We start from the raw sequence: 22,641 nt of genomic DNA on the forward strand, positions 1-22,641 counted from the left end.
AATTTAGTCAAATCAATCAAATCATCTAACAATTCTCAGATATTAAATTCACGTGAAGTCGACTGCACCTGAATTTCTATCTTAAAAGACCTAAAAATATTTCATTTTGGTTAAAAAATTGTGTATCTACGCATGATCAATGACCTCTTTGTAGTTTTCTCTTTTATTTTACATATTCCTCATTTTATTAACATTTTCTGTTTATGGTGTGGTGTCTAACAATTTTTTTTGTCATATTAAAAAAAAATCTTCCGTAAAAATAGCATTTCCCAAATAAAAATGCTTTTTTCAAGTTTTCACATAAGAATTTTCTTTCTCCCTTCTTAGTCCCTACCAGGTAGGAAGCTAAATGAAATATTAAAAGGATCAAAAATAGTTATACAATAAAATAAAATTTTAAAAGAGATTAAACTAAAATTTACATGTAATTTATATATAAAAAATTAAAATTAAAAAGACCATTACCTCACTTTTTCTCTATGTAGCTCTGCCCCTAGTCCCTACTACCTTTTCCTTCAACTTCCTCTAATCAAACACTTCGTAAAATGGAGTAGGACTAATTCTACATTCCTCCTTATAAACATTTTAAGTACAATACAATTTAGTTTATCTTTAAAAAATAATCCAAACAACCTATAAAACAATAGTCTAAAATAAAGAAATTAATAAAATAATCAGATAATATTTTAATCACTTTTAAATTTATAACTTGTATTATTTGTAAATTCCATTCTCATCATTTAAATGTGATTAAAATATTGTTTGATGACTTTACCAACCTCCTCATTTGACCCAATTTTCGCAAAGTGATTAAAATATTGTTTGATGACTTTACCAACCTCCTCATTTGACCCAATTTTCGCATATGTGCAACAGTGCAAATTAACCATGTTAGCGAAATTTTTTTTCCTTATCAATTATGAACAAAAGTAGCACATATTTACCAATAAATTATGCCTCAAATGACATAATCTTTCGATACTCACTTAAAGATTGTTTAAAAGATATTAAGTAGTTTGCACATAATCCAGAATTCAAAAAAGAATAAAATGCGCTTATTTTGAGTAAAATATACATTTAGAAAGGTTCAAAAATCATGTTACATATTTTTAAAGTTTGGAAATTAAAATGCACATCAGGTAAAATTCAGAGGTAAAAAATCCAATTAACACAAAATTAAGAGAGGAAGTATAACCATGCAAATAAAACAAGAGAAAGTATGGAGAGCTAATGGAATATTTGTACAATGCATACAATGAAAGTTTAGGAAATATTAGAGATATAACCATTAGTGTTACCTTTTTCCATTAGCATAAACCTCTGGGATGAGTAGTATCATGACATAGAATTAGTGCTTTAGATCCGAAAGGTCAAGAGTTTGATCTTTAGTGAACCCCAAAATCTGCTTAAGTTTTTGGGATGAGTGATTTTATGACATGAGATGTTTATTATCCCTAGTACCCGGATGATTATTCTGAGTATTATGTGTGATGTTCATTTTGTAACTTATATTGCCCATTGTACACATTGTATAAATAAATCATTGACTCCCTAGCAGGACTCAACAAACAATTCAATAATAACCAATAAAAGATGTAAATATGTAATATAAAAAAACAATACGTGCTAACTAATGTGTGTAACATTATTGATGAATATTCAGCACAACAATGTCGGCAGGTATCACCAAATCACATTTCTTTTTCTCTCATATCAAAATGAAAGAAAGCATCACCAGCTAACCCATAATTTATCAGAGATCAATAGCATTCTGACAATCATTCATCAACAAAAGTAGGATTAGATAGAATTAACAAGTTGACACAAAATTTTGTTGGAGATAACTGACTAATCCCATTCAAATTCACTCATCCAATCAATTTCACCAGGAACAGAGGCTACACAACTCTGTTTTCTAATGGAAGTCATTGCATGGGGTATCATATCATGATCAACAAAATTTTCTCATACAATCTGAAAATGACATAGTAACATATAACATATTGCACCGAAAAAATAACAAGTATTCACTATTGAGAAAAAAAGGTGACAATTCTAATCAGTGAATGTCATAAAATGCCTGAACACCAACCATGGTGCCATAACCATATGAAATTCCTATACACTTGGCTAAACTTGATAGGGCTGAAAAACACAAATCCCTCACAGCACTGTATAAAAAATACACCATTATCTACTACATAGATACAGACACTAATGTATATTTCTACACGTTATCAAGAGAATGCTTCCTTTACAAATTCATCAGGTGAATGGAAGACACCCTCTTCTTGTTCTTCTTTTTGTTTTTTCTTGTGAGCATCCCCAATCAGAATAAATATGAATAGAAACAGCTACCACTCATGATCCAAACATGAGAGGGGTTTTCCGAGAACAAATAAAACATCGGCCATCTAAGGTAGCTTTCGAGGTGTGGTTGAAAAATAAAACTTGAGCCTTTGGATTTAAATTACAAAAATGGAGCGAAAATTGCTATGTGCACAGAGAGAGCCACAATGCTTACAGGTAATAACTTGGAGAGGATGCCTATATCTGCACCGCTGACACTCGTTTGTCTGGCATTGATGTACTCATCCTTGCTTGTAGCCACAGAAACGTTTACAGGGGAGGAACCTGAGTAGCAATTCAACATTTAAGACAAGGCAAAGGATCATATTTGACTCCTTGCAAGAAAGTAAAAGAGTTCCTGTGGTGAACTTACAGTCATAGTTGGCCCATCCGATTTGTTGATGTGCTAAGTCATAGATGATTACCTTATCTTTTAAAACCAGATCTGCAAGGAGAAGGGGAATGAATGCTGATAAACTAAAAATAACATAGTTGTGTTCACTTGCTGATCCAAAAGTTTCATGCATAATTTATGTAATACAAACAGGTAAAAAGGTACTACTTCATTAATAGCATGCTTATTTAGGATGTTATCAAGTAAAACAAAATCAAATTTTAATTATCAAAATACACAGCATTATAAAGATAAGGGCAGCAGTGTGCTGGCATATCTTCAGAGTTTTCACCATCACAATTGACAGACAAGAAATTTCTAATTTCCTTCAAGTCCTTGCAGATTTTGGTGTATTTAAATCATTTGTACAGAAACCGACCTCCTAAAATTGAGACTCCCTCCTGCACTTTCTCGAAACCGATGCACCACAATGACTGACCATCCTGTTAAAGCAAAGTGGCATGTAAGAGTACCATTAGTAGCATAAATCCTGAAGAATATCTTACGAAAATAATATGATCAACATTTAATAGACATACTTACCATGACACCATTATGCATAAGGTACTGTTCTGGTTTTAAAACCATTGATGCCCCACCCTCAAAGTTTAAGCTGACTTGAGGAAATATATCACTTATACTGAATACATAACAAGCATAAATTCTAATGAGATATGGAAAAACTCTCCTTTCATGATGAATAAGGATTTATAGATATTGACAATAACCTGGTTGAGAGAAGATAACACTGAAGTCCTTTTGAAATAAAAGGATTTGTAGACTGTGACACTGCTGTAGTAATCTGGAAATTCATTCAGAAATTTATCATGACTATGTTATAGCGAGGGAGAATATTATTTCTTATATTACAAGATAGACAAGGTGAGGATTTTATTTGCCTCCTTTCTGTTCCCCTTTTGAAAATTTCTTAAGGATCAAACTCAACTTTTAACTAAAATCATAAAATATACCAGACAAATAAGATATGAATACAAGAATCCAAATGAATTCAATGGATAGACATGTCAATGAAATGTCCTCATTATTTATTTACAATACAAATACCTCATCAAGGATGAAGCAAAGAGAGAATATTGTCCTGGAAAAGTGGAATACTCAAATTTCCAGCTAAGTAACAAGAGAACTTACTGCATTGACGAGAGGATCATAAGCCTCTTGAATAAGATATGCCAATGTTGTACCGGAGTCGACTATAGTTCCTCGATTGGCAGATGTTGCAAATACATCTGCATTAATTGAGAGGGGTTGTCCATTGACAGAAATGCCCTGGAGGTTTACGTTGTAATGAGGTCTGAAATTTAAGCAAGAAATAGTCAAACCTACGTAATATATCTCATAAAACTATCAATTAGTTGTACAGCAAGCATAATAGGATAACAAACATTTTAAGAACCCAATTCTTGAGCAACTTCATATTTTATATCCATAAATTTCTTTTAATATTGCTTTTGAAAAAATAAAAAAAGCGGGTCACTAGCAAGGGGCTAAAGTAGACAAAGTGCAGAAGAACTTACTGTGATGGAAGCAGTGGAGTATAAACTATATTTGGATCCAAAATATGACCAAGAACTAGTATGCCTCCTCCATTGCCATCTCCTTTTAAACAATGAGAGAAAACTTTGGGTGTTATACCACGCGAAGACAATTGTGATACAACAGATAGAGGACCAGGGCCAAACCCAATAATTCCATCAACTGCTTTATCTGATTTAGTCAATTCTCCAGACAAATAGTTGCTACACCTATTAACAAAATAATCATCAACCGGACCATATAAGCATCAAAATAAACATGGGAGTAATAGCAAAACCAATAGATGAGTAAGATGACACATAAACCTTATTCACAGTAAAAAGCACACATACTCACCCAAAAACAACAGTCGCTGAAGAGTTAGCAAGTGAAGACTGTCCCAGGATCATATCAAAATAGATTGCATCAGAAACATAATATCCTGTCGTTCCACTTCCATCTCCATACTGAAATGTATAGCTGCACTGATTAGCCTGAGAACATTCAGCAGCTGCACCTTGAACCTCAGAAGCACATATCGAGTCTGAGCATGGAACCAGCGCAGCTGTGGATGAGCCAACCGTGTCAAAGTAATTGAGCTCAATCTGCAAACACAGGCAACAAGAAAAACAATAAATTCTTCTCAAAATTAGAACCTTGTTTCCCAAGGTACCACGAGCATGCATGATTAGACAAGTGCCAAAATCCTCACCCCAAGTCCACTAGATTGAGGGCAATTGCTGCAAGTATTGCAGCTAACCCACAAGATGTCACTTCCGGTATCAATCTGCACATTAAATTCTTTTGGAGGTGTTCCCATCTTCACCTTGGTAAAATACAACCTTCAGAGGGGGGAAAAGGAAAAGAGAAAAAGAAAAGATTATCCTCCAGGTTCAAACCATTATTACATGGTATTTGTTAGTTAAAAACAAGTCAGTGAAGAATAAAGAGTAACTTTCCAATATCAAAGATTAAGCCGCTGAGGAAAGGAAAATTCACGGTACACTAGCAATAGCAAGCACGAAAAACATTAGTCTAAACTAAATAAAATGAACACAAATAAATAAATAAACACTCAATAACCATCTCATTTTCAATTATCCATTAACAACAAAACGAAATTCAGTAGAAAATACACAATCTAATGCAGATTTTTCTAAATAATACACAAATTGCAATAAATGCTTGCTACAAAATAAAGAAAAGAGGACATATCAATGAAGATTCATTTATTAATACTCACTCTGTTCCACCATATTTGTCACTTTGAGAACCTTTCAAGTGTGAATGAGTGTGCACCAAAATTAAACTCTAAATATATCAATGTGCACCAAAAATCACAATAACAAACTAACAACTACTTTAGCTAAGCTAAAATGGTTCTACAATCTATACTCATTTCCTAAGCAGAATTTATGAATTCTTGTATTAAAATTCAGAAAGAAAAAAAAAATGAGAGAGAGAGAGAGAGAGAGGATTACCCGTACCCAGCTGAGCTAAGATCGGAGGTTCCTTGTACTGAGAAATCAACTACGCCACCACCACCATAACCGCCACCACCAGAACCACGCAGGATTCGAGCATGACGCGCTCTGTCACGCGCCCTCAGATACTCCACATCCACGCGCCTGCTGCCAGTAGTTGGAACCGCGCGTTCCAAGGGAAGCAATACGCCGGCATCCACCACCGCCGCCACCACGGTGGCCAGAACGAAAACCACCGCTGTAAGAGAACACCGCATTGTTTCGATTCTTCGTTTTTGTGCTGTGTATTTTGTTTTCTTTTTTTGTCTAATGGAGTCGGTGCATTGAAATGTTCTTTTTGAAACTTGTGAAGCTAGACAGAGAGAGAATGAAGAGTGTGAGTGACACTTTAATAGACTGTGATTAATTACTGATTAGTGCTTAATTACATGAATTAGTTGCTTTTGCTAGCTTGCTTGCTACTTGGTGTGTTTGGATTAAAGAGATTAACACTGAAATGTATGCAGTATGCTTATATGTAAATGGTCTATTTAATAAACTGAGAATATTAATAAAAGGAAAAGTATAGGTGAAAATATTAAATAATGTAAATAATAGATATATTGAATATTTATTTTATTAGTGTATAGATGGTTATTTTAATATTAAAATTTAGAAGATTAATTTAAAAGTTTAGTGTATTTTTATTTAATTGGTGGTTGTTTATGTTATTTAAAATAATTATTGTTTTTCTAACATTTTCCTTAATAAAATGGTAAAATATTACTTTAATTATTTTAAATTTATAATATTTATTATTCATAAGTCTTATTATTTTAATTCAAAAAAATTAATAATGTAAATTATTTTTTTTAAATGACTAAATAACTATAGAAAAACCGAATCTATCCACACACTTTTAACTTTTATTTTTCAAGCTTTTATAAATAATGAAGTAATAAAACACATCATATATTTTTCTTACTTTCATTTGAAAACTGAATTTTATTTCTAATAAACATTTATTTAACATACTTTTTTTCTCTTTCCTTCTTTATTTCTTTTCTCCTTTTTCTTGTTAGAAACAAAAGTGTGTATTTTTCCTCCTTTGTATTTTTGCTTCATAAAACTAAAAATGACCTCTAATTCTCTAAATCTCAGTGTCCTCCTTGCTATGGTCTTGTCACTCGGTAGATCCTTTTGCCTTAAAAATCTTATACTTGTTAATTTGTATAACCTTTAATATAATAGACTTAGATTTGGATTTAGTAAAATAGGAATGGATTATAATGATGAAAATAACAAGATAGATATGTTTGATATCCCCCACATCCACATGAAAGAGACCCTTTAACACTTAGTGCTTTTTATACTTTATCTACCAACAAAATTCATCTAAATTCAAATGTATTTGTTTTGTGGATCACAGATGAATATAACAGTATACTTGTCAGAGACAATATAACTATATAAAATTGTAAATTTTTAATAATTTACCAAAAAATATTTCAATAACTTAAATTATTTATTTCAATTAATATATATGATATATTTTTAATTAACATTAATAGTTAAAATTACTAAAATACTTATATTTTTAGAATATTTCACATTTTTTGTTATAAAATATAATTATTATTAATAGTAATATTAATATTTTATATGTATATATATAATAATATATGTGACCTTCTTACACTATCTTGGATTGAAAATCACATACTACTATGTGAGTTGAGCATACCAAGATTGAAAATGATAGAACAAGACATGTGTGATGTGAACACTTATATGAATATAGGACATTTTTTTATTTTTAATATTAGATTAATAATAGTATTTTTTTAATTGTGAATTACTGTAATATTTTTCTGAAACGTAAGATAATTTAATTTAAAGAGTAAAAATTGGACTGTTCAAGTTTTGAAAAATACAAAAATCGGACAATCTAATTTTTAAATATAAAAATTGAATCCTCTAATTTTATTATTTAGACATTATGATTTATGTATCTTCTACAATTTTAAAAAATACTAAAAATTATAATATTAATATATATCACTTATTTTATTTTTATATTTAAATTTTTTAGTCAATATAGGAAGCTAAAGGGGCAGAAAAAATAAACAAAAATGAAGAAAATACTTTTATAATAAAAAAATGCAGTTATATTTTTTATTTTATAAAATCATCCATATTAAGTAGGTTATCATTTTTCCCTCCTTTTATGGTGTATTTATTTATTACTCATTTTATATTTTGCATCTCAAATAGTTTTTTTTTTAAAGAATAATCAGCAAAATAATTTTTATAAATTGTAAAATGAAAGGGATGTCTAATGTCCCACACATGCAAAGCTGGCTATCACTTGTTGTAGCTGTTCATATATATATATATATATATATATATATATATATATATATATATATATATATATATATATATATATATATATTAAAGAAATAGTCTCCCAAAAAATATAGTATCATACTACGTACTTTGCAATTTTTTAGGAAGGTGCTTTCAAGTTTGAAGTTCATATATATTAATTAATTATTCACATAAAACCATATATACATATATACTGTGTAAATAAGTTTCAATTAAGAACAATATTTGATTTTTCTTTCACTTACATTTTGCTTACTAATCTGGTTAAGACGCTGGTTAACGACATTTATTAGATTTTTTTAAAATTATTTTTTTTTAAATGAAACACGTGGCATTGATCATATTTTCATTTACTTATAATAATGGACATTTGTTATTATTATATAGTACTAAGTGAATAGGAAAAACGTGGATTAATTGATGCTGAAACCATCTACTCTAGTCTTCATCATTTGTAATCAAAGTGTTCAATTGATTTGGCTTAAAGTTGAGCTAGACAGTAATTAATCCCCATCAAGGCAAGTGAAATGTTCAATTAAAATTGATTGGTACTACGGTAGTAATAGTAATTTTAATTAAAGATATGACAGATTCCGAAATTGCATATATAACCATAGTTTAATTTTGATAAGTGTTAATTGTTTGATACGGTTATTTAATAACATCTATTTTAATTTTAAATTATTTTCCATGTACGAATATTTTTTTCATATAAGTCATATAAATTATTTATATTTATATATTTTTACATTTTTTTTGTGTCTCTTTTTTTTATTATCAATTATCTCGTTGTTAAAAATAATAAATAATTTAATTTTAAATTTGTTCGGTACCGGACGATTCGGGAGTGGTACTCGGTTGAATAGGTGGGGTGTAGCCTGAAGTCAGCTAGCGAAGGAGAAGTTGGTGGGCCGACGTTCCGAGCTCTCGATGTGAAGTGGGTGTCACCTATAAAGACACTCCGACGCCCAAGTCAATAGAGTGTGCAGGCGAGAAAGAGGTAGAATGGTGAATCACGTAACTTGGGGGAGGGACAGGTCCTTCCTCATTTATACCGTGTCAGAGGTGGACCCTGCAAGGACAGGTCCACCTTCCTTGAAGCTTCCTCTCACAGCTGTAGTGGAGAGCTAATGAGGACGCGTGTCCAGGTCGCTGAGTGAGCTGTAAGTGCCCGACCGTTCGGGTCAGGTCATCAGTGGGTCAGGTTGACCCGCGAATGATCTGGGCCAGGCCGTAACAAAATTGTCAATTGAATCAAAACAAAATTGATTATTATTTTGAATCCAATCAAGTGGTTGAGATATGGTTTAATTCAGAAAAAAAAATAGCATTAGAAGAAATACTTTTTTGTATTTACAACAAATTTAGGTGTAGCACGAAGATATTTGGCTATAATAACACAATGATATTTAGGTGTATTTTAAGAATTTTTAGGTATATTTTTATTTTGATAAGTTTTGCATAATTCAAAACTCTTCCTCTTCCTCTTTCTCCTCCTAATCTTCTATTGCTTCCTTTTTTTTTCATCATCACTATCTTCTTCTTTTTTTCTTATTTATCTTTTTCTTTTATTTTACCTTATCAAATTTCTTCTTATTTTACTCTTTTAACAAGAATTAAAACAAAAAAATCAAACAAAGAAGAAGAATAAACACATAATGCTACAAAATTACTTAGAAGATGATGAGTTTACATTCATTTAACTAAAAGAAAGAAAGAAATAAAAAAAAAAGAAGAAGAAAAAAATGTAGCATTAGAAAAAATATTTTTCTGTATTTGCAGCAAATTTTGGTGTAACACAAAGATATTTGGATATAATACGAAAATATTTTGGTATATTTTTATTTTGATAAGTTCTGCATATTTTAAAACTCTTCATCTTCCTCCTCCTCATCTTCTACTACTTGATTGCTTCTTCTTCTTTTTTTATCATCATCACCATCATTTTCTTATTTTTTTTCTTATTCATTTTTTCCTTTCTATTTTACCTTATCAAGTTTCTTATTATTTTATTCTCTTAACAAAAATAAAAACCAAAAAATAAACAAAGAAGAAGAAGAAACACATAATGCTGCCAAATTACTTGGAAGATGATCAACTTACATTCAATTAACTAAAAGAAAGAAAGAAATAAAGAAAAAAAAAGAAAAAAATACAGCATTAGAGAAACTATTTTTCTGTATTTACAGCAAAATTCGGTGTAACAAGAAAATATTTGGGTGTATTTTTTCTGATTAATTCTGCATAATTCAAAACTCTTCTTCTTCCTCCTCCGCATCTGCTATTGCTTCTTCTTCCTCATCTTCTTATTTTGTTTTCTTATAATTTTTTTGGGAGAAAATATCAAACGAAGAAGAAAAAATATATATAATGTTGCAAAATCAATAGAAAGAGGAGGAGAAAAAATGCAGCAACAACAACAGTAATAAAAAAAACAATGATGAAGATGAAACACGTGAAGAAAAATGAAGAGAAACACAAAGAAGAATGAAAAAAAGAAGGAGGAGGAGGAGGAAAAAGAGGAACGCGAAGAAGAAGAAGAAGCGTTTTCCATAATGGTGAGTAAGAGCGCGCTTTGTAAGGTCCCACATCAGTTTGAGAGAGGAACAAAACATGGCTTATAAGGGTGTGGATACCTCTCCCTAGCATGACGTGTTTTGATAAGTGAGTGTGGGAGTTTCGGCTAGCATCCCTAACCGTGAAGTATTGTGTGCCAAAGCGGACAATATCGTGCTAGCGGGTGGTCTGGGCTGTTACAGATGGTATCAGAGCCGAAGCCCGGATCGATGTGCCAGCGAGGGTGTTGGGCTCCCTTAGGGGGGTGGACGCATGCCTTATAAGGGTGTGGATACCTCTCCCTAGTATGATGTATTTTGACGAGTGAGTGTGGGTGGTTTCGGCTAGCATCCCTATCGTCAAAGACAAAACCGTGAGGTATTGTATGCCAAAGTGGACAATATCATGCTTGCAAGTAATTTAGACTTTACTCAACTCATAAGATTTATAAGCCAAAAATATTTGTATATATAACGTAATTTTTTTAATTTTTATAATTATTTATATAGTTAATATAAAAAATAATTATTTTTATTAACGTGATATCATGTAATTTAGTATATATGACATTAAAATTAAATCCATAAGCATATTGCTAGTCAGAAAAATACTTTTACGAGAAATACACACACTTTAATTTCATTTCCTAGGTCTTTTTCTTAAGCTATAGTGAAGATTGCATCTCGTTTTCTCGTTAACGTGTTAATGTGCATGAACCATGCATGAAATAAAATAAAATACAAAAAATGACTTCTTTTGTCAGAATAAATAATATGGGCTTTATGGCCAATAACTTCTACAAACACATATAGGCCCATTATTGCAATGTAAGCCCAATAACAATGTGAGCCCATTTTTTTATAGAAACAGCTTCCATCACTCTCTAGTCTCTTCTTTCTTCTCTCTCACGCTTCCATTATCAGTATCCCGAAAAAGGTATTCTCGTTATTATAACAACAAAAGACGCAAAATAGTAATTTTGTCAAGATTAAAGATTTTATTATTCAAAAAATTATATTAAGCCAATCTTAGAAATTACGCAGACTCAGAATTTATTCAAGTGCAATTGTATTGACTTGGATTACAAAGAACAAGAGTTTCTTCAAATTATTTGGCGTGTAAATAATCATGAAATATTGAAAAATTCACTAAATTTAGACCGTATGTAACTAAATTAATTAAATTTAATTCAGATTTAAAAATTACTTGAGGATTAAGTAATCAAGTGAAAAAAAAATTATTGTTAGAATACATCAGAATTAAATTCAATTTTAATTCTAATTAAGTTATTTTCTTTTTTCTATTTTTAAGCTGGTTAATTTAGGTTCGATTTTAATTTGTTTAATTATATTTTTAAAAATTTTAAAATTTTAATTAAATCTAATATAATTAATTTAAATTAGTTACTATATCTTTAGGTATTTAAAATTTAAATAAAATCTTATCTAATTTATTAAGATTAAATTTAATTAAAATTAATTTAAAATCATATCTTTAATTAATCTATAAATTTTATGATTTTATTTTAAGAATTTCTCAGTCTCTTTTTTGTTCTCTCTCAGTCTTCCACTCTCAGTCCACTTTCTCTATTCTCTCTCCGCACAGAACCATGTCTGAACCCGCCGCCACCGACGATAAAACATCTTCTCCGCCACCGCCACCAGCTCAACACAAGAGCTGGGCCGACGAAGCCGACGATGATGCCGAAGCCGCCAATGAAACAACCGCCCCCACCACAGCGGTTCCATCTAGCTCATCGCCGTCGCTCAACGTCGACGAATTATCGATCGACGAAAACAAGAAACCTCCGAAGCTATTAGACGATCCGGAAGACTCCAACATCCAAGCGGTTCGATCTCTTTCTCTCCAATCGCGACTTCTCCGTCTCGCGATTTCTCAACTCCTCAATTTCTCATCAGCTAGGGTTTACACTTTCTTAACTTTTGTTGATTCGGTGCAGGTTACTTCTGGCGACACGCCGTACACCTCGGCGGCGACGTTCGAGGATCTGAATTTGTCGGCGGAGCTTTTGAGAGGACTCTACGTTGAGATGAGGTTCCAGAAACCGAGCAAGATCCAAGCTATAAGCTTGCCGATGATCTTGAATCCGCCGCATCGTGATTTGATCGCTCAGGCTCACAACGGTTCCGGCAAGACCACGTGCTTTGTTTTAGGGATGCTTAGTCGTGTGGATCCTTCGGTGCAAGCTCCTCAAGCTCTCTGCATTTGTCCAACGAGGGAGCTTGCTATTCAGGTATACTTTTTGATAGAGATAAGAAAAATGTCACTTTCTAAAAAAGGGTAGAAAATTAATTCCTCCTCAACCCTGAGGATGTATTTTTTTTCAGAGAAGTTTATCCAGACATGTTAGTAATAGACTTAACAAAAAAGTGTATCTACTTGAAGTGTGAAGTGATTGGTTTTTTCTGTGTGTCTTAGAACACTGAAGTTCTCCGGAAGATGGGGAAGCACACAGGGATTAGCTCGGAGTGTGCCGTTCCGACAGATAGCAGGGATTCACTTCCAATTCAAAAACGGGAGCCAATTAAGGCTCAGGTGGTTATTGGGACTCCTGGCACCATAAAGAAGTGGATTTCTTTCAAGAAATTGGGTGTGACCAGATTGAAGATTCTTGTCTTTGATGAGGCTGATCAAATGCTTGCTGAGGTAAGTTTTGCATTCTGATGAAATGTAATGCGATTGCTTTTAGTTAGGATTTAAAGTATCATTGTAGTTTAGAATTGTAACTTGAAGTTGTGATGCTTCTCCGCTTATGTGGAGGATATAGAGGGTGAGAGCACTAGTAAATCACTTGACTCTATGAACTGTGAATTTCCTAAACAACTATGAACTGTGTTGTTGCAGGATGGTTTTAAGGATGATTCCTTGAGGATAATGAAAGAAATAGAAAAATTCAATTCTAGCTGCCAGGTATGTTGAACTGCCTCTCTTATAGTCTGCATGCATGTATGCAAAGTTCAATCCATTCGAGAATTCTTCTTTAGATATAAAGATGAAACGTATATCCTAATTGATTGCTTTAATTAGGTTGCAAGTTGTGTTGAAGGAAAATATAATTGTTCCTTGATATTTGAGAAACTTCTTATTTGTGCAGCCGAACAATTGCATCTACTTAAATGTACTGTGTCATTGCATCTTCACCACTTCACCTTAATGATCTGAATCGTTGCATCATTACTTGAATTGATTTATTGGCCTAGATGTAATTTCTATGCATTTAGTTCAAATATTTGGGTATGCTTGTGTGAGGTGTTGATATATATATTTTTGTTTCTTTTAATCTCCAGGTTCTTCTATTTTCTGCCACATTCAATGACATTGTCAAGAACTTTGTTGAGAGGACAGTTAAAAAGGACCATAATAAACTTTTTGTTAAGAAAGAAGAGCTTTCTTTAGACGCAGTGAAGCAGTATAAAGTTCGCTGCCCTGATGAGTTGTCGAAGATTGAGGTGATAAAAGATTACATATTCGAATTAGGAGAAAATGTGGGCCAAACCATCATATTCGTGCGCACGAGACAGAGTGCAAAAATGCTGCACAAGTCACTTGTCGACATGGGGTACGAGGTTACATCGATACAAGGTGCTCTTGACCATGAAGAGAGAGACAAAATTGTCAAAGAGTTCAGAGATGGTTTGACTCAAGTTCTTATATCCACGGATGTTCTTGCTCGAGGCTTTGATCAGCAACAGGTGCTGAATTTGTTCAATTTTCTCTCCTCCTTTTCCTTTCTTTTTGTGTGTATTTTCTTTCAAAGTTATGACATCCTACAATTTTATTTAGGTCAATTTGGTTATCAACTATGATCTCCCAATAAAACATACTGCGGAGTATACACGGGAATTTGAGCCTGATTATGAGGTGTACTTGCACAGAGTTGGTAGGGCTGGTCGATTTGGCCGTAAGGGTAAGTTCTTGTTCAGTGTAATGTACTAATACATCTTTACTTTACTTTCCACTCCTAAACATATAGACTCTTAGTTGGACTTGTAACTTGTTATGAACTTTGTTAGGCCACAGAATTTCTTTACATATAACTTTTAGTTTTTATGCTTTCATTCCAAAGGAAACTAATTCCAGATTTTGTTCTTCATATTTTGTATTTATTTTCAGTGATAATGCAAAATAGTAACTTGTTTCATTTGATCCTACAGGGGCTGTGTTTAACCTAATATATGATGAAAAAGATGAAAGGCTGATGTCAAAGATCGAGAACCATTTTGGCACCCGTGTATCAGAGGTATGTTATGTCATGATGGTTTTTGGGATATGATGCTCGATAGAGTACGATGGAACATACTTGAATCTGAAGAATTTGATTATGGCTTAGTATGCTTGTGGAAAAAGTCATTGAACAGAATACCCATCTTCAATAACTCGTGTTTCATGTCAATGAAATGCAGGTACGAGAAAAAAGTGTTGAAGACTATAAAGCTGCTCTTAAGGAAGCCGGCTTATTACAATGAGCCAAGAATGTGTGTGGTCTGAAATAGTTACATAGGGTGTTCTATTTTTAATTATACATGAAAATTATGAGGTTGTATTTAGTATTGGTGACAGGTTATTTGATACCATTTTTGTACTAAAAGATACCAAGAGGAATTTGATTTAAAGGGAAACAATATGTCGCTATATTCATTAGTTCAATCCTGCTAGCAAATTGTTCAAGGGTTTACATTTATGTGAATGAAGCACGTATGTGTCTTATCTGTTAGTCAATAGTTGGATGGTTTAAGTAGTTCTAAGTGTATATAAACATGGTTGGTAATATAAGTAAGTTGAGGGTTCATATGTTTTCTGGTGAAATTTATATTTATATTAAGTATCAAAACAATGTTATGACATAATTGAGTGGTCTATGAAATTTAGTTATAAGTAATATTCTCTAGGTAATAGCACATATATACAACGCGCAAATATTGTAGTAGCATTAGTTAAGGTAAATACAATTGACAAAACACAACTTCATGTATTATATTAGTAGCTCATTATTTAAGTCGTAGCATTCTGGTGAGTAACAAATTATTTATCATAGACCATAGTGTATATTGAAAGTAAAAGTAATATTGAGGTAGCGATATTCTATTTAAATTTTAAAGAGCTAAAGTAGTAAATAAGATTTCTCTCTTTCTCCCACTAAATGAGCATTTTCAAAAATCAGGATTCCATACCTTGGAAATAAAAATCACTTTCAATTTAATTTATATTTGTTGGACTAATTAAGTAAGATATGGTGTTCTATAATTTTTACCTTCTATTACTTGTCTTTGCTTATATTTAAATTGTACAATTTTTTTATGATTAAATAAAATTTGAATCACTCATAGGTTAAATATAGCATGCAAAAATTTGAACCTAGACCCAGAATTAGAGAGTTTTTTAGGTTATTAACAGATGATGAACAACGAACGTCTCTGCCTCGATTAATTTCAATATAATTCTTTAATGGACTATGGCCCATATTCAATACCAATAAATATATATATATATATATATATGAAAAATTTTAAGTGTATTTATGATTTTAATTGTTTTAATTGTTGATTTCAATTAATATATATTATATATTTTTTATAATTTAGATTAATTATTAAAACAATTGGAAATACCCGATTAAAACAACTGATGGAATACGGGTATTTCCAATACATTTGAAACTTTTCGTGTATGTTATTCTATTTAGTTGAATATTGCACTATTATAAATGGTTTGTTTATTTATTTCTCAATTCTCATAGTCCCTTGAAATTTGAAGCGCTATATTAAGTAGACATAACCCTATAAGACAGGAAGTAGTAAGAACTAAGAAGAAAGAAGATGGAATAGGAAGAGAAGAGAACAGAAGAGGAGAACAGAACGATTATTCATAAATGGCCACGTTGCTTCGGGAACCAATCAAATCGCGTTTTCTCTTCTATCTCCACCGATCTCCGCCGCTCTCTCCTGCTGTTTCCACCACCACCACCACCACACAGCACTCTTCCTTCTCTTCTTCTTCTTCTTCTTCTTCTTCTTCTTCTTCTTCTTCTTCAGGTAAATCTCCAAAGGCTGGGAAGAAGCTGGTGGATCGTCTCTCCACCGTCATCGACGCCGTACACGACCGTAAACTCCCTCCGGAGCTACGTGGCCAGCGCAACAACGTCAGGTCACAACAGAATTTTACTTAATTACTTCATTATTGGCTTCTGCAACTTTCAGCTTCCATTATTTTAATTGTTGATAATTCATTATCTGATGTATATATTTATGTATATATGATATTTCTTGTTCTTCACTGAATATGAGTGTTATGTTAGAATAGAGGAGTATGAGAAGATTCTGATCAAATAAGGTACAGTGTGATTATAGAAACTATAAAGTTTGATACGGCTCATTGAAATTAGGTTTATATTAGAACTACAGTGTTATAATTTGTATTAATACGTTAAGAAATAAGAACCAATCGATTCTCAATATGAAACAATCTGAGAAGTAGATAACTAGTTGATTTTAGTGTGTGAATGAAGAAGATGGATTTGAAAATTGAAATCAGATATATACTAGTGGATGAAACGTGCACCATACTAGTACTCTTTGCTGGGAGTCTATTGATCATTTAATTTCACATCCACTAAGGATGTGTTTGCCAGTTGGTGTTTCGGAAGGAAAGAGAGAGAACACTTCAAGCCTTCGCTTTTTGCTTTTCTCTCTTTCCCTCCAAAATCAAAACTCGCAAACACTCCCTAAATGTCCAAAATTGCCAGCATGTTAAGGAATTGATGAATTGGTTCCCCCATTCTCTAGTATTTGTTATTTGACAATACCTGTTGGATGTTGGACAGGTCTGAAACTGACATCATCAATGTGGTTGAGCAAAGGATATGGCATTCCATGGAAGAAGGCCATTTTGAGAACTTGCCCGGGAAGGGGAAGCCGCTTAAGCTCGACACAAACCCTCATGCTGATCCAGCTGAAGACACTCTATACAGGATTTTGTCCAAAAATGGTTGTGCACCAGAGTGGGTTGAGCTTAACAAAGAGATAAGATCTAAGGTGTCCGAATTTAGGACAGCCTTGAAGAAAGCTTGGGCAAGTAAATGCAGTGGAGATCACTCTAAGTGGTATGAATGTTCAGAGGCTCTGAAATTGCAGCTAAGAGACATTAACAACATGGTGAGTCAAGTCATTTATTTATGAAAATTGGGTTTTGTTTCTAGCAATGGGGAGAGGAGTTCTGATGGATATATGGTTAGATGTTAATATGATTTATGGACACTACAATGTTATAGCCAACTTCACTTACTGGGATAAGGTTAGATGTTAATGTGATTTATGATTGGACACTATAGGATTATGGCTGAGCCCATCAATTTGGACAAGACTTGGTTGTTATTGTTTGCTAATTGTTAGGACTTAGGAATAGGGAAATGTGCACTCTTTGATATTTATGATGTGTAATAAGTAATAACGAATAAATCTATACTTATTTTGTAGGTTTTCCGGTATAATCTCATTGTGCCTTTTGGTAGGCAAATGTTTGGTCTCAAGTGGGAGAAAGAGTTAGGTTATTTACAAGAACAAGACTGAGATTCGCTGTTGCTATTTGCTACTACTAGTATTTATCTTTGGAGCCAGTTGGTTACCGTTGTAGAGGTTCTTCAACCAAGGGAAATGGAAGAAGATCAAGATATATACAACGAGAATGTAGTAATCAAGCAAGTTGTCATAAAAAATTTACTTTAATTTATGCCTTATAAGCATAGGATATGAACTTTAGTAATCCCTTATGTGAACAGGGTTTTCTAAAGATAAAGTATATTGTGATAGTATTATTCAGTCTTAGTGTAGGGGAAAATATTATATTTGCAAAGACAATTTTGTCACTTGATGATATGATAAAGATAATGGAGAATAAGATTAAAGAAAGAACATAGACGTATGTAACCAGAGATTATTGATTTTTGTACTTTTGACAAACAAGGAGTTACATTCTCAAGTTCTATATTTCATAATTTGGTTCTCAAATATTTGATGTTCTAGCTGCAAGATGTATCAGATTTTTACTGTGATAAGCAATACGTAGCTTCTTGTATTTCTGCAGAAAAGCTCCAAGATCAATCTCTTTATCAAGTAATTGTTGGTGCAGATCTTCTGATTCTTCTTCAGTCTTGTTCATAGCCCCTGCGGATTTTTTGTATCGTATGATAAGGAAGGTTTTAACTTTTGATCAGGATAAAACTTTGTATTATAATGACTGATTATCAATTTATCATTATTCAGAGCATACCTTGAATCCTATGAAGAAGGAATGGTAGGGAACTCAACTTCAACATTTCTTCTTTCTGTTTCTCAAGCTCCTTTAGTTTCTCTTGTGCAGCAGCTAGTTCACTTGTCCGAATGATTCTACACTGTTTACATAGAATGTTGAATATTCCACACTCGGCATAAGAATTACACAAATCATAAGAATTACTTCCTTCAGGTTCTTCTTACCTGATTTTTTAGTCCCAAAACACGAGGTTCCTTTTGTAGATTTTCATCTGAGTTAACAAAAACACAAGTTGTTTGTCAGCTCATAATACAACAAATAATGACTATGTTCAAGAAACATATTTTTATCAGATAATAAAAGAAAGAAAATAAAATATAAAAAATCTCACCAACAAGCAGCATATTCTCCTTGCATAGTTCATCTTTCAGCTGATCATATCATCAAGCAAAAAAGGGGTTAAGAACATAAATAAGTATAGTCATTGCAGGATCAAGTGTAAAAAACACTATATTTCTACATCAAGCACTGAAGGTGAAGCAATGACATGCAACTTACATTATTTTGAATCTTGACCTGTTCAAGCGACTGTAAAAACCGTTGATAAGCATCTTTCTCGGACGAAATTTTCCGCAACTCATCAACACTGGCAAATTTGTAAAGAAGGGGAAAGCACTAAATCATCATCATTCAAGGGATTAAATGGTTCATAATTTTGGAAAAAGATCCTCTAACGTGTAACATGAGAAGATCTACAAAGTAATAAAGTAAGAGATCACCATTGAATTCATAACTTCTATTATGTGTGAATCCCATTACCTTAACTCAATGGTGATTAGACTCACTTTCTCCCTTTAATGGTGCTTAATTCCATAATTTCAGATTGATCAGAGAATGCTAACTGATAGAACCATCTAAAGAACTAGCTATGTTACCATCCAAGCAATTTAAGATTTCTTTAACATGATTGAAAGCTTTAAGCACAAGAATATTGTAGCTAAAACCAACCCTCTTTCATGTGATACTATTTCAAAATTATGCTTCCCGGCCACACAATAATTAACAAATCCAGTAGGATTCAAACCGAAACCGGAATCAATCAAACACTGATTTCAAAAGGTGTAGTTTTAAGGTGAACCTTTTGTCCTTCAAAGCAGCAATAACTCCAGCAGCTTCAGCAGGTGGAACATGTGAAGGCCTAGAAGAAGAAGAAGAACTTGTGTAGCTCATTGAAGATGACTGATGTAAATGTTCTTGTTCTTGTGATCCCCTAAGCATTAAAAAAATAATGATGACAATAATAATAAAAAGAAGTAAAATTAAGCCCTAAAAACAATTTATCAAACCCTAAAAACAAACCTAACCAAAACTTCTACTTGATAACCAATTTGCAATTCATGGTAAATAAAATTGAAATTCAAGCTATAACAATAAGAATAGAAAAAAAAATGACTATCTGAATCTTAACTGAAAATATATATAACTGAAAATGAAAAAATATATAAATGAAAATGAAAAGGATGAGAATGGAAGAGTTAGTTACCAAAATCTAGTGAAGATTGAAGACATTGATGAACAGAAACGTATCTGAATTTGAGGAACCGAATGAATGTAGAACGCGTGTGTTAATGTGAATCTATGACTCCGTCTACCTTTCTCTTTCTTCTTAACATTAAGAAATCTTCCCACCGCAACTAAAATTTAATGGAAAGTTTTTTAATATGAGATTAAAAAAAATCCATTTTATTGAAAAAAAAAATCTGTATTTGAAATTTAATTTTTTTTTATTTGGAATCACTTTTAATCTAATTTCTGTGTTTGACATTTTAAATGTCATGTACAAATTGTGAGAATCAACTTAAAAATCAAAACACTTTTAATCTAATCTATGAATGAAACTTTCAAATGAATTAAAATAATTTAATGTAATATTTCTTCAGCTCTTTACTTTAATTCTTAATACTATTTTCTAAACTATCAAATTGGTCACTACAATATACAACAACATGTATGGCATACTTAGTATGTTTTGTCTATTTTATCTTAGTATATTTTGTAATATTTATTTTTATTTTTATCTTTATCTTTATATCTTTATCTTTATCTTTTATCTTTATAGTAATATAAATGGAGAGCTCATGTGCTAACGTGACATTCATACGTTGAATCTAGAAGTTTATTTGCTTAGGTATCGTCACTAAAAATTTTTAAATTTATATTTATAAATTATAAATAATTATTTGCTTAGCTTGTTATTTTCAAATTTTAAATTATATATTTAGATTGTTATACTTAGGTTGTTATTTTTTAAATTTTAAATTATTTTATTTAGGTTATTATTTTTTAAATCTTAGATAGTTGTAGTTATGTTGTTTTTTTTTTAATTTTAAATTATTTTATTTAGGTTGTTATTTTTTAAAATTTTAACATTATTTTTTTAAAATTTGTTGATTTTGTTTAGCACTATTTTTTAAATTTTTGTAGATTTTTTTTTCAAAAAATGGACATAAATTTAGAATTTTAAAAATTGTTAATATATTTATTTACTTTATCTGCAAATTTAATTTAAATTTAAATTAAATTTAATCAAATTTAAAAAATTTTAGCTATGAGTCAGCTATAAAAGTATAAGTTATGAGATATGTATAGCACCACAATTCAAAGTACATCAAACCCTTTTTTTATATACATCCAAAATCTAAAATTTCTCTACTTATTCCAATGACTGGTATTCACAAAATCGCAAAAATCAAATCTACAATCGATAATTTGTGTGTACGTATACGAGTGATACCGTTATGAATACTGCCAAGTTACGAAAATTCTTTATTGCCATACTCAATTGAGATGGTTTAGCCCGATGAAGACGTGAGTTTTCTACTAATATTTTTTATTTTATTTTAAATTTATATTATTTATATTTTAAATTTGTTTGTTTATCCTCGTCTAATTGTTCTTTGATTATTTTTTTTATCAATAGAGAAGAAAAAATACACGCCTCGATTAAGAAGATTTTTGTGTCTCGATTCATAAATTTGCTAAAGGAATGAATATCTTACCAAATAAGATATTTTAATGTTGGAGTCAAAAAATTCTATTAAAATATTTGGAGGAAATTAAAATATAATAAAAAATATTTAAGCAACGCTTACCACCACAAGTTTATTATATATCTTTAAAGGCAACTCTTAAGGGTAATATATGAATATTATAAATGTTGTTTTTTTAATTCACTAAAGCAATGTTTTTTATATGTTTTTTAAATTAATCAAAGAGAACACTTTTTGAAGTTACCATCATTGAGTCCGACACTAAAATATCTTATTTGGTAAGATATTCCTTCCTTTAGTAAATTTATGAATCGAGACACAAGAGTCTTTTTGATCGAGGCGTGTATTTTTCCTTTCCTAAAATTGATAAACAAAAATCAAAGAACAATTAGACGAGAATAAACAAACAAATTTAAAATATAAATAATATAAATTTAAAATAAAATAAAAAAATATTAATTGAAAACTCACGTCTTCGTCGGATCAAACCATCTCAATTGAGTATGGCAATGAAGAATTTTTGTAATTTTGGTAGTGTTTATAACCGTATCACTTGTATACGTATACACAAATTGTCGATTGTATATTTGATTTCTGCGATTTTGTGAATACGAGCGATTGAAATAAGTAGAAAAAA

The 22,641-nt window shown here is 31.4% G+C and overlaps 4 protein-coding genes across 5 annotated transcripts; 2 read left to right on the plus strand and 2 right to left on the minus strand.

Moving 5' to 3' along the window:
• Positions 1 to 2,003: 2,003 nt before the first annotated feature.
• On the minus strand, positions 2,004 to 6,262 carry LOC112728902 (aspartic proteinase 36-like). 2 transcript variants are annotated; one of them, XM_025779248.3, is made up of 10 exons: positions 5,758 to 6,262; positions 4,989 to 5,118; positions 4,634 to 4,881; positions 4,279 to 4,506; positions 3,893 to 4,055; positions 3,472 to 3,545; positions 3,287 to 3,383; positions 3,123 to 3,186; positions 2,723 to 2,794; positions 2,004 to 2,634 (listed from the first exon to the last, which is right to left on the minus strand). In XM_025779248.3, the coding sequence occupies exons 1-10, from the start codon at positions 6,015 to 6,017 to the stop codon at positions 2,471 to 2,473; spliced, it is 1,500 nt and encodes a 499-aa protein (XP_025635033.1). In that variant the 5' UTR covers positions 6,018 to 6,262; the 3' UTR covers positions 2,004 to 2,470. The 2 variants fall into 2 exon arrangements, with proteins under 2 accessions (XP_025635033.1, XP_025635034.1); XM_025779249.3 differs by having other exon boundaries at positions 5,764 to 6,151.
• A 5,559-nt stretch (positions 6,263 to 11,821) lies between these two features.
• Positions 11,822 to 15,354, plus strand: LOC112728904 (DEAD-box ATP-dependent RNA helicase 38-like). Its single transcript, XM_025779251.2, has 8 exons — positions 11,822 to 12,535; positions 12,647 to 12,940; positions 13,126 to 13,353; positions 13,552 to 13,617; positions 13,995 to 14,399; positions 14,491 to 14,614; positions 14,862 to 14,947; positions 15,111 to 15,354. The coding sequence occupies exons 1-8, from the start codon at positions 12,296 to 12,298 to the stop codon at positions 15,171 to 15,173; spliced, it is 1,506 nt and encodes a 501-aa protein (XP_025635036.1). The 5' UTR covers positions 11,822 to 12,295; the 3' UTR covers positions 15,174 to 15,354.
• Positions 15,355 to 16,382: 1,028 nt separating this feature from the next.
• LOC112728905 (uncharacterized) lies at positions 16,383 to 18,710 on the plus strand. Its single transcript, XM_025779252.3, has 3 exons — positions 16,383 to 16,851; positions 17,528 to 17,858; positions 18,180 to 18,710. The coding sequence occupies exons 1-3, from the start codon at positions 16,577 to 16,579 to the stop codon at positions 18,270 to 18,272; spliced, it is 699 nt and encodes a 232-aa protein (XP_025635037.1). The 5' UTR covers positions 16,383 to 16,576; the 3' UTR covers positions 18,273 to 18,710.
• Positions 18,623 to 20,672, minus strand: LOC112728908 (vacuolar protein-sorting-associated protein 37 homolog 2-like). The gene is made up of 7 exons (XM_025779254.3): positions 20,498 to 20,672; positions 20,093 to 20,224; positions 19,513 to 19,600; positions 19,346 to 19,385; positions 19,179 to 19,225; positions 18,973 to 19,093; positions 18,623 to 18,866 (listed from the first exon to the last, which is right to left on the minus strand). The coding sequence occupies exons 1-7, from the start codon at positions 20,521 to 20,523 to the stop codon at positions 18,706 to 18,708; spliced, it is 615 nt and encodes a 204-aa protein (XP_025635039.1). The 5' UTR covers positions 20,524 to 20,672; the 3' UTR covers positions 18,623 to 18,705.
• Positions 20,673 to 22,641: the final 1,969 nt, after the last annotated feature.

Source organism: Arachis hypogaea, chromosome 12 (genome assembly GCF_003086295.3).
Source record: "Arachis hypogaea cultivar Tifrunner chromosome 12, arahy.Tifrunner.gnm2.J5K5, whole genome shotgun sequence".
NCBI classification, from domain to species: Eukaryota; Viridiplantae; Streptophyta; class Magnoliopsida; order Fabales; family Fabaceae; genus Arachis; species Arachis hypogaea.

Excerpts from the sequence above, each read along its gene's own strand:
- LOC112728905 (XM_025779252.3), top strand. The coding sequence starts at position 16,577 with ATGGCCACGTTGCTTCGGGAACCAATCAAATCGCGTTTTCTCTTCTAT. Across the intron at positions 16,852-17,527 it reads GGCCAGCGCAACAACGTCAG|GTCTGAAACTGACATCATCA; the intron begins GTCACAACAGAA and ends GATGTTGGACAG. Across the intron at positions 17,859-18,179 it reads TAAGAGACATTAACAACATG|GTTTTCCGGTATAATCTCAT; the intron begins GTGAGTCAAGTC and ends CTTATTTTGTAG.
- LOC112728902 (XM_025779248.3), bottom strand. The coding sequence starts at position 6,017 with ATGCGGTGTTCTCTTACAGCGGTGGTTTTCGTTCTGGCCACCGTGGTG. Across the intron at positions 4,882-4,988 it reads CTCAATCTAGTGGACTTGGG|ATTGAGCTCAATTACTTTGA; the intron begins GTGAGGATTTTG and ends CTGTGTTTGCAG. Across the intron at positions 4,507-4,633 it reads TCAGCGACTGTTGTTTTTGG|GTGTAGCAACTATTTGTCTG; the intron begins GTGAGTATGTGT and ends TTTTGTTAATAG.
- LOC112728908 (XM_025779254.3), bottom strand. The coding sequence starts at position 20,523 with ATGTCTTCAATCTTCACTAGATTTTG. Across the intron at positions 19,226-19,345 it reads GGAGAATATGCTGCTTGTTG|ATGAAAATCTACAAAAGGAA; the intron begins GTGAGATTTTTT and ends TTGTTAACTCAG. Across the intron at positions 18,867-18,972 it reads CCTTCTTCATAGGATTCAAG|GGGCTATGAACAAGACTGAA; the intron begins GTATGCTCTGAA and ends AAAAATCCGCAG.
- LOC112728904 (XM_025779251.2), top strand. The coding sequence starts at position 12,296 with ATGTCTGAACCCGCCGCCACCGACGATAAAACATCTTCTCCGCCACCG. Across the intron at positions 12,536-12,646 it reads AAGACTCCAACATCCAAGCG|GTTACTTCTGGCGACACGCC; the intron begins GTTCGATCTCTT and ends GATTCGGTGCAG. Across the intron at positions 12,941-13,125 it reads CGAGGGAGCTTGCTATTCAG|AACACTGAAGTTCTCCGGAA; the intron begins GTATACTTTTTG and ends TGTGTGTCTTAG.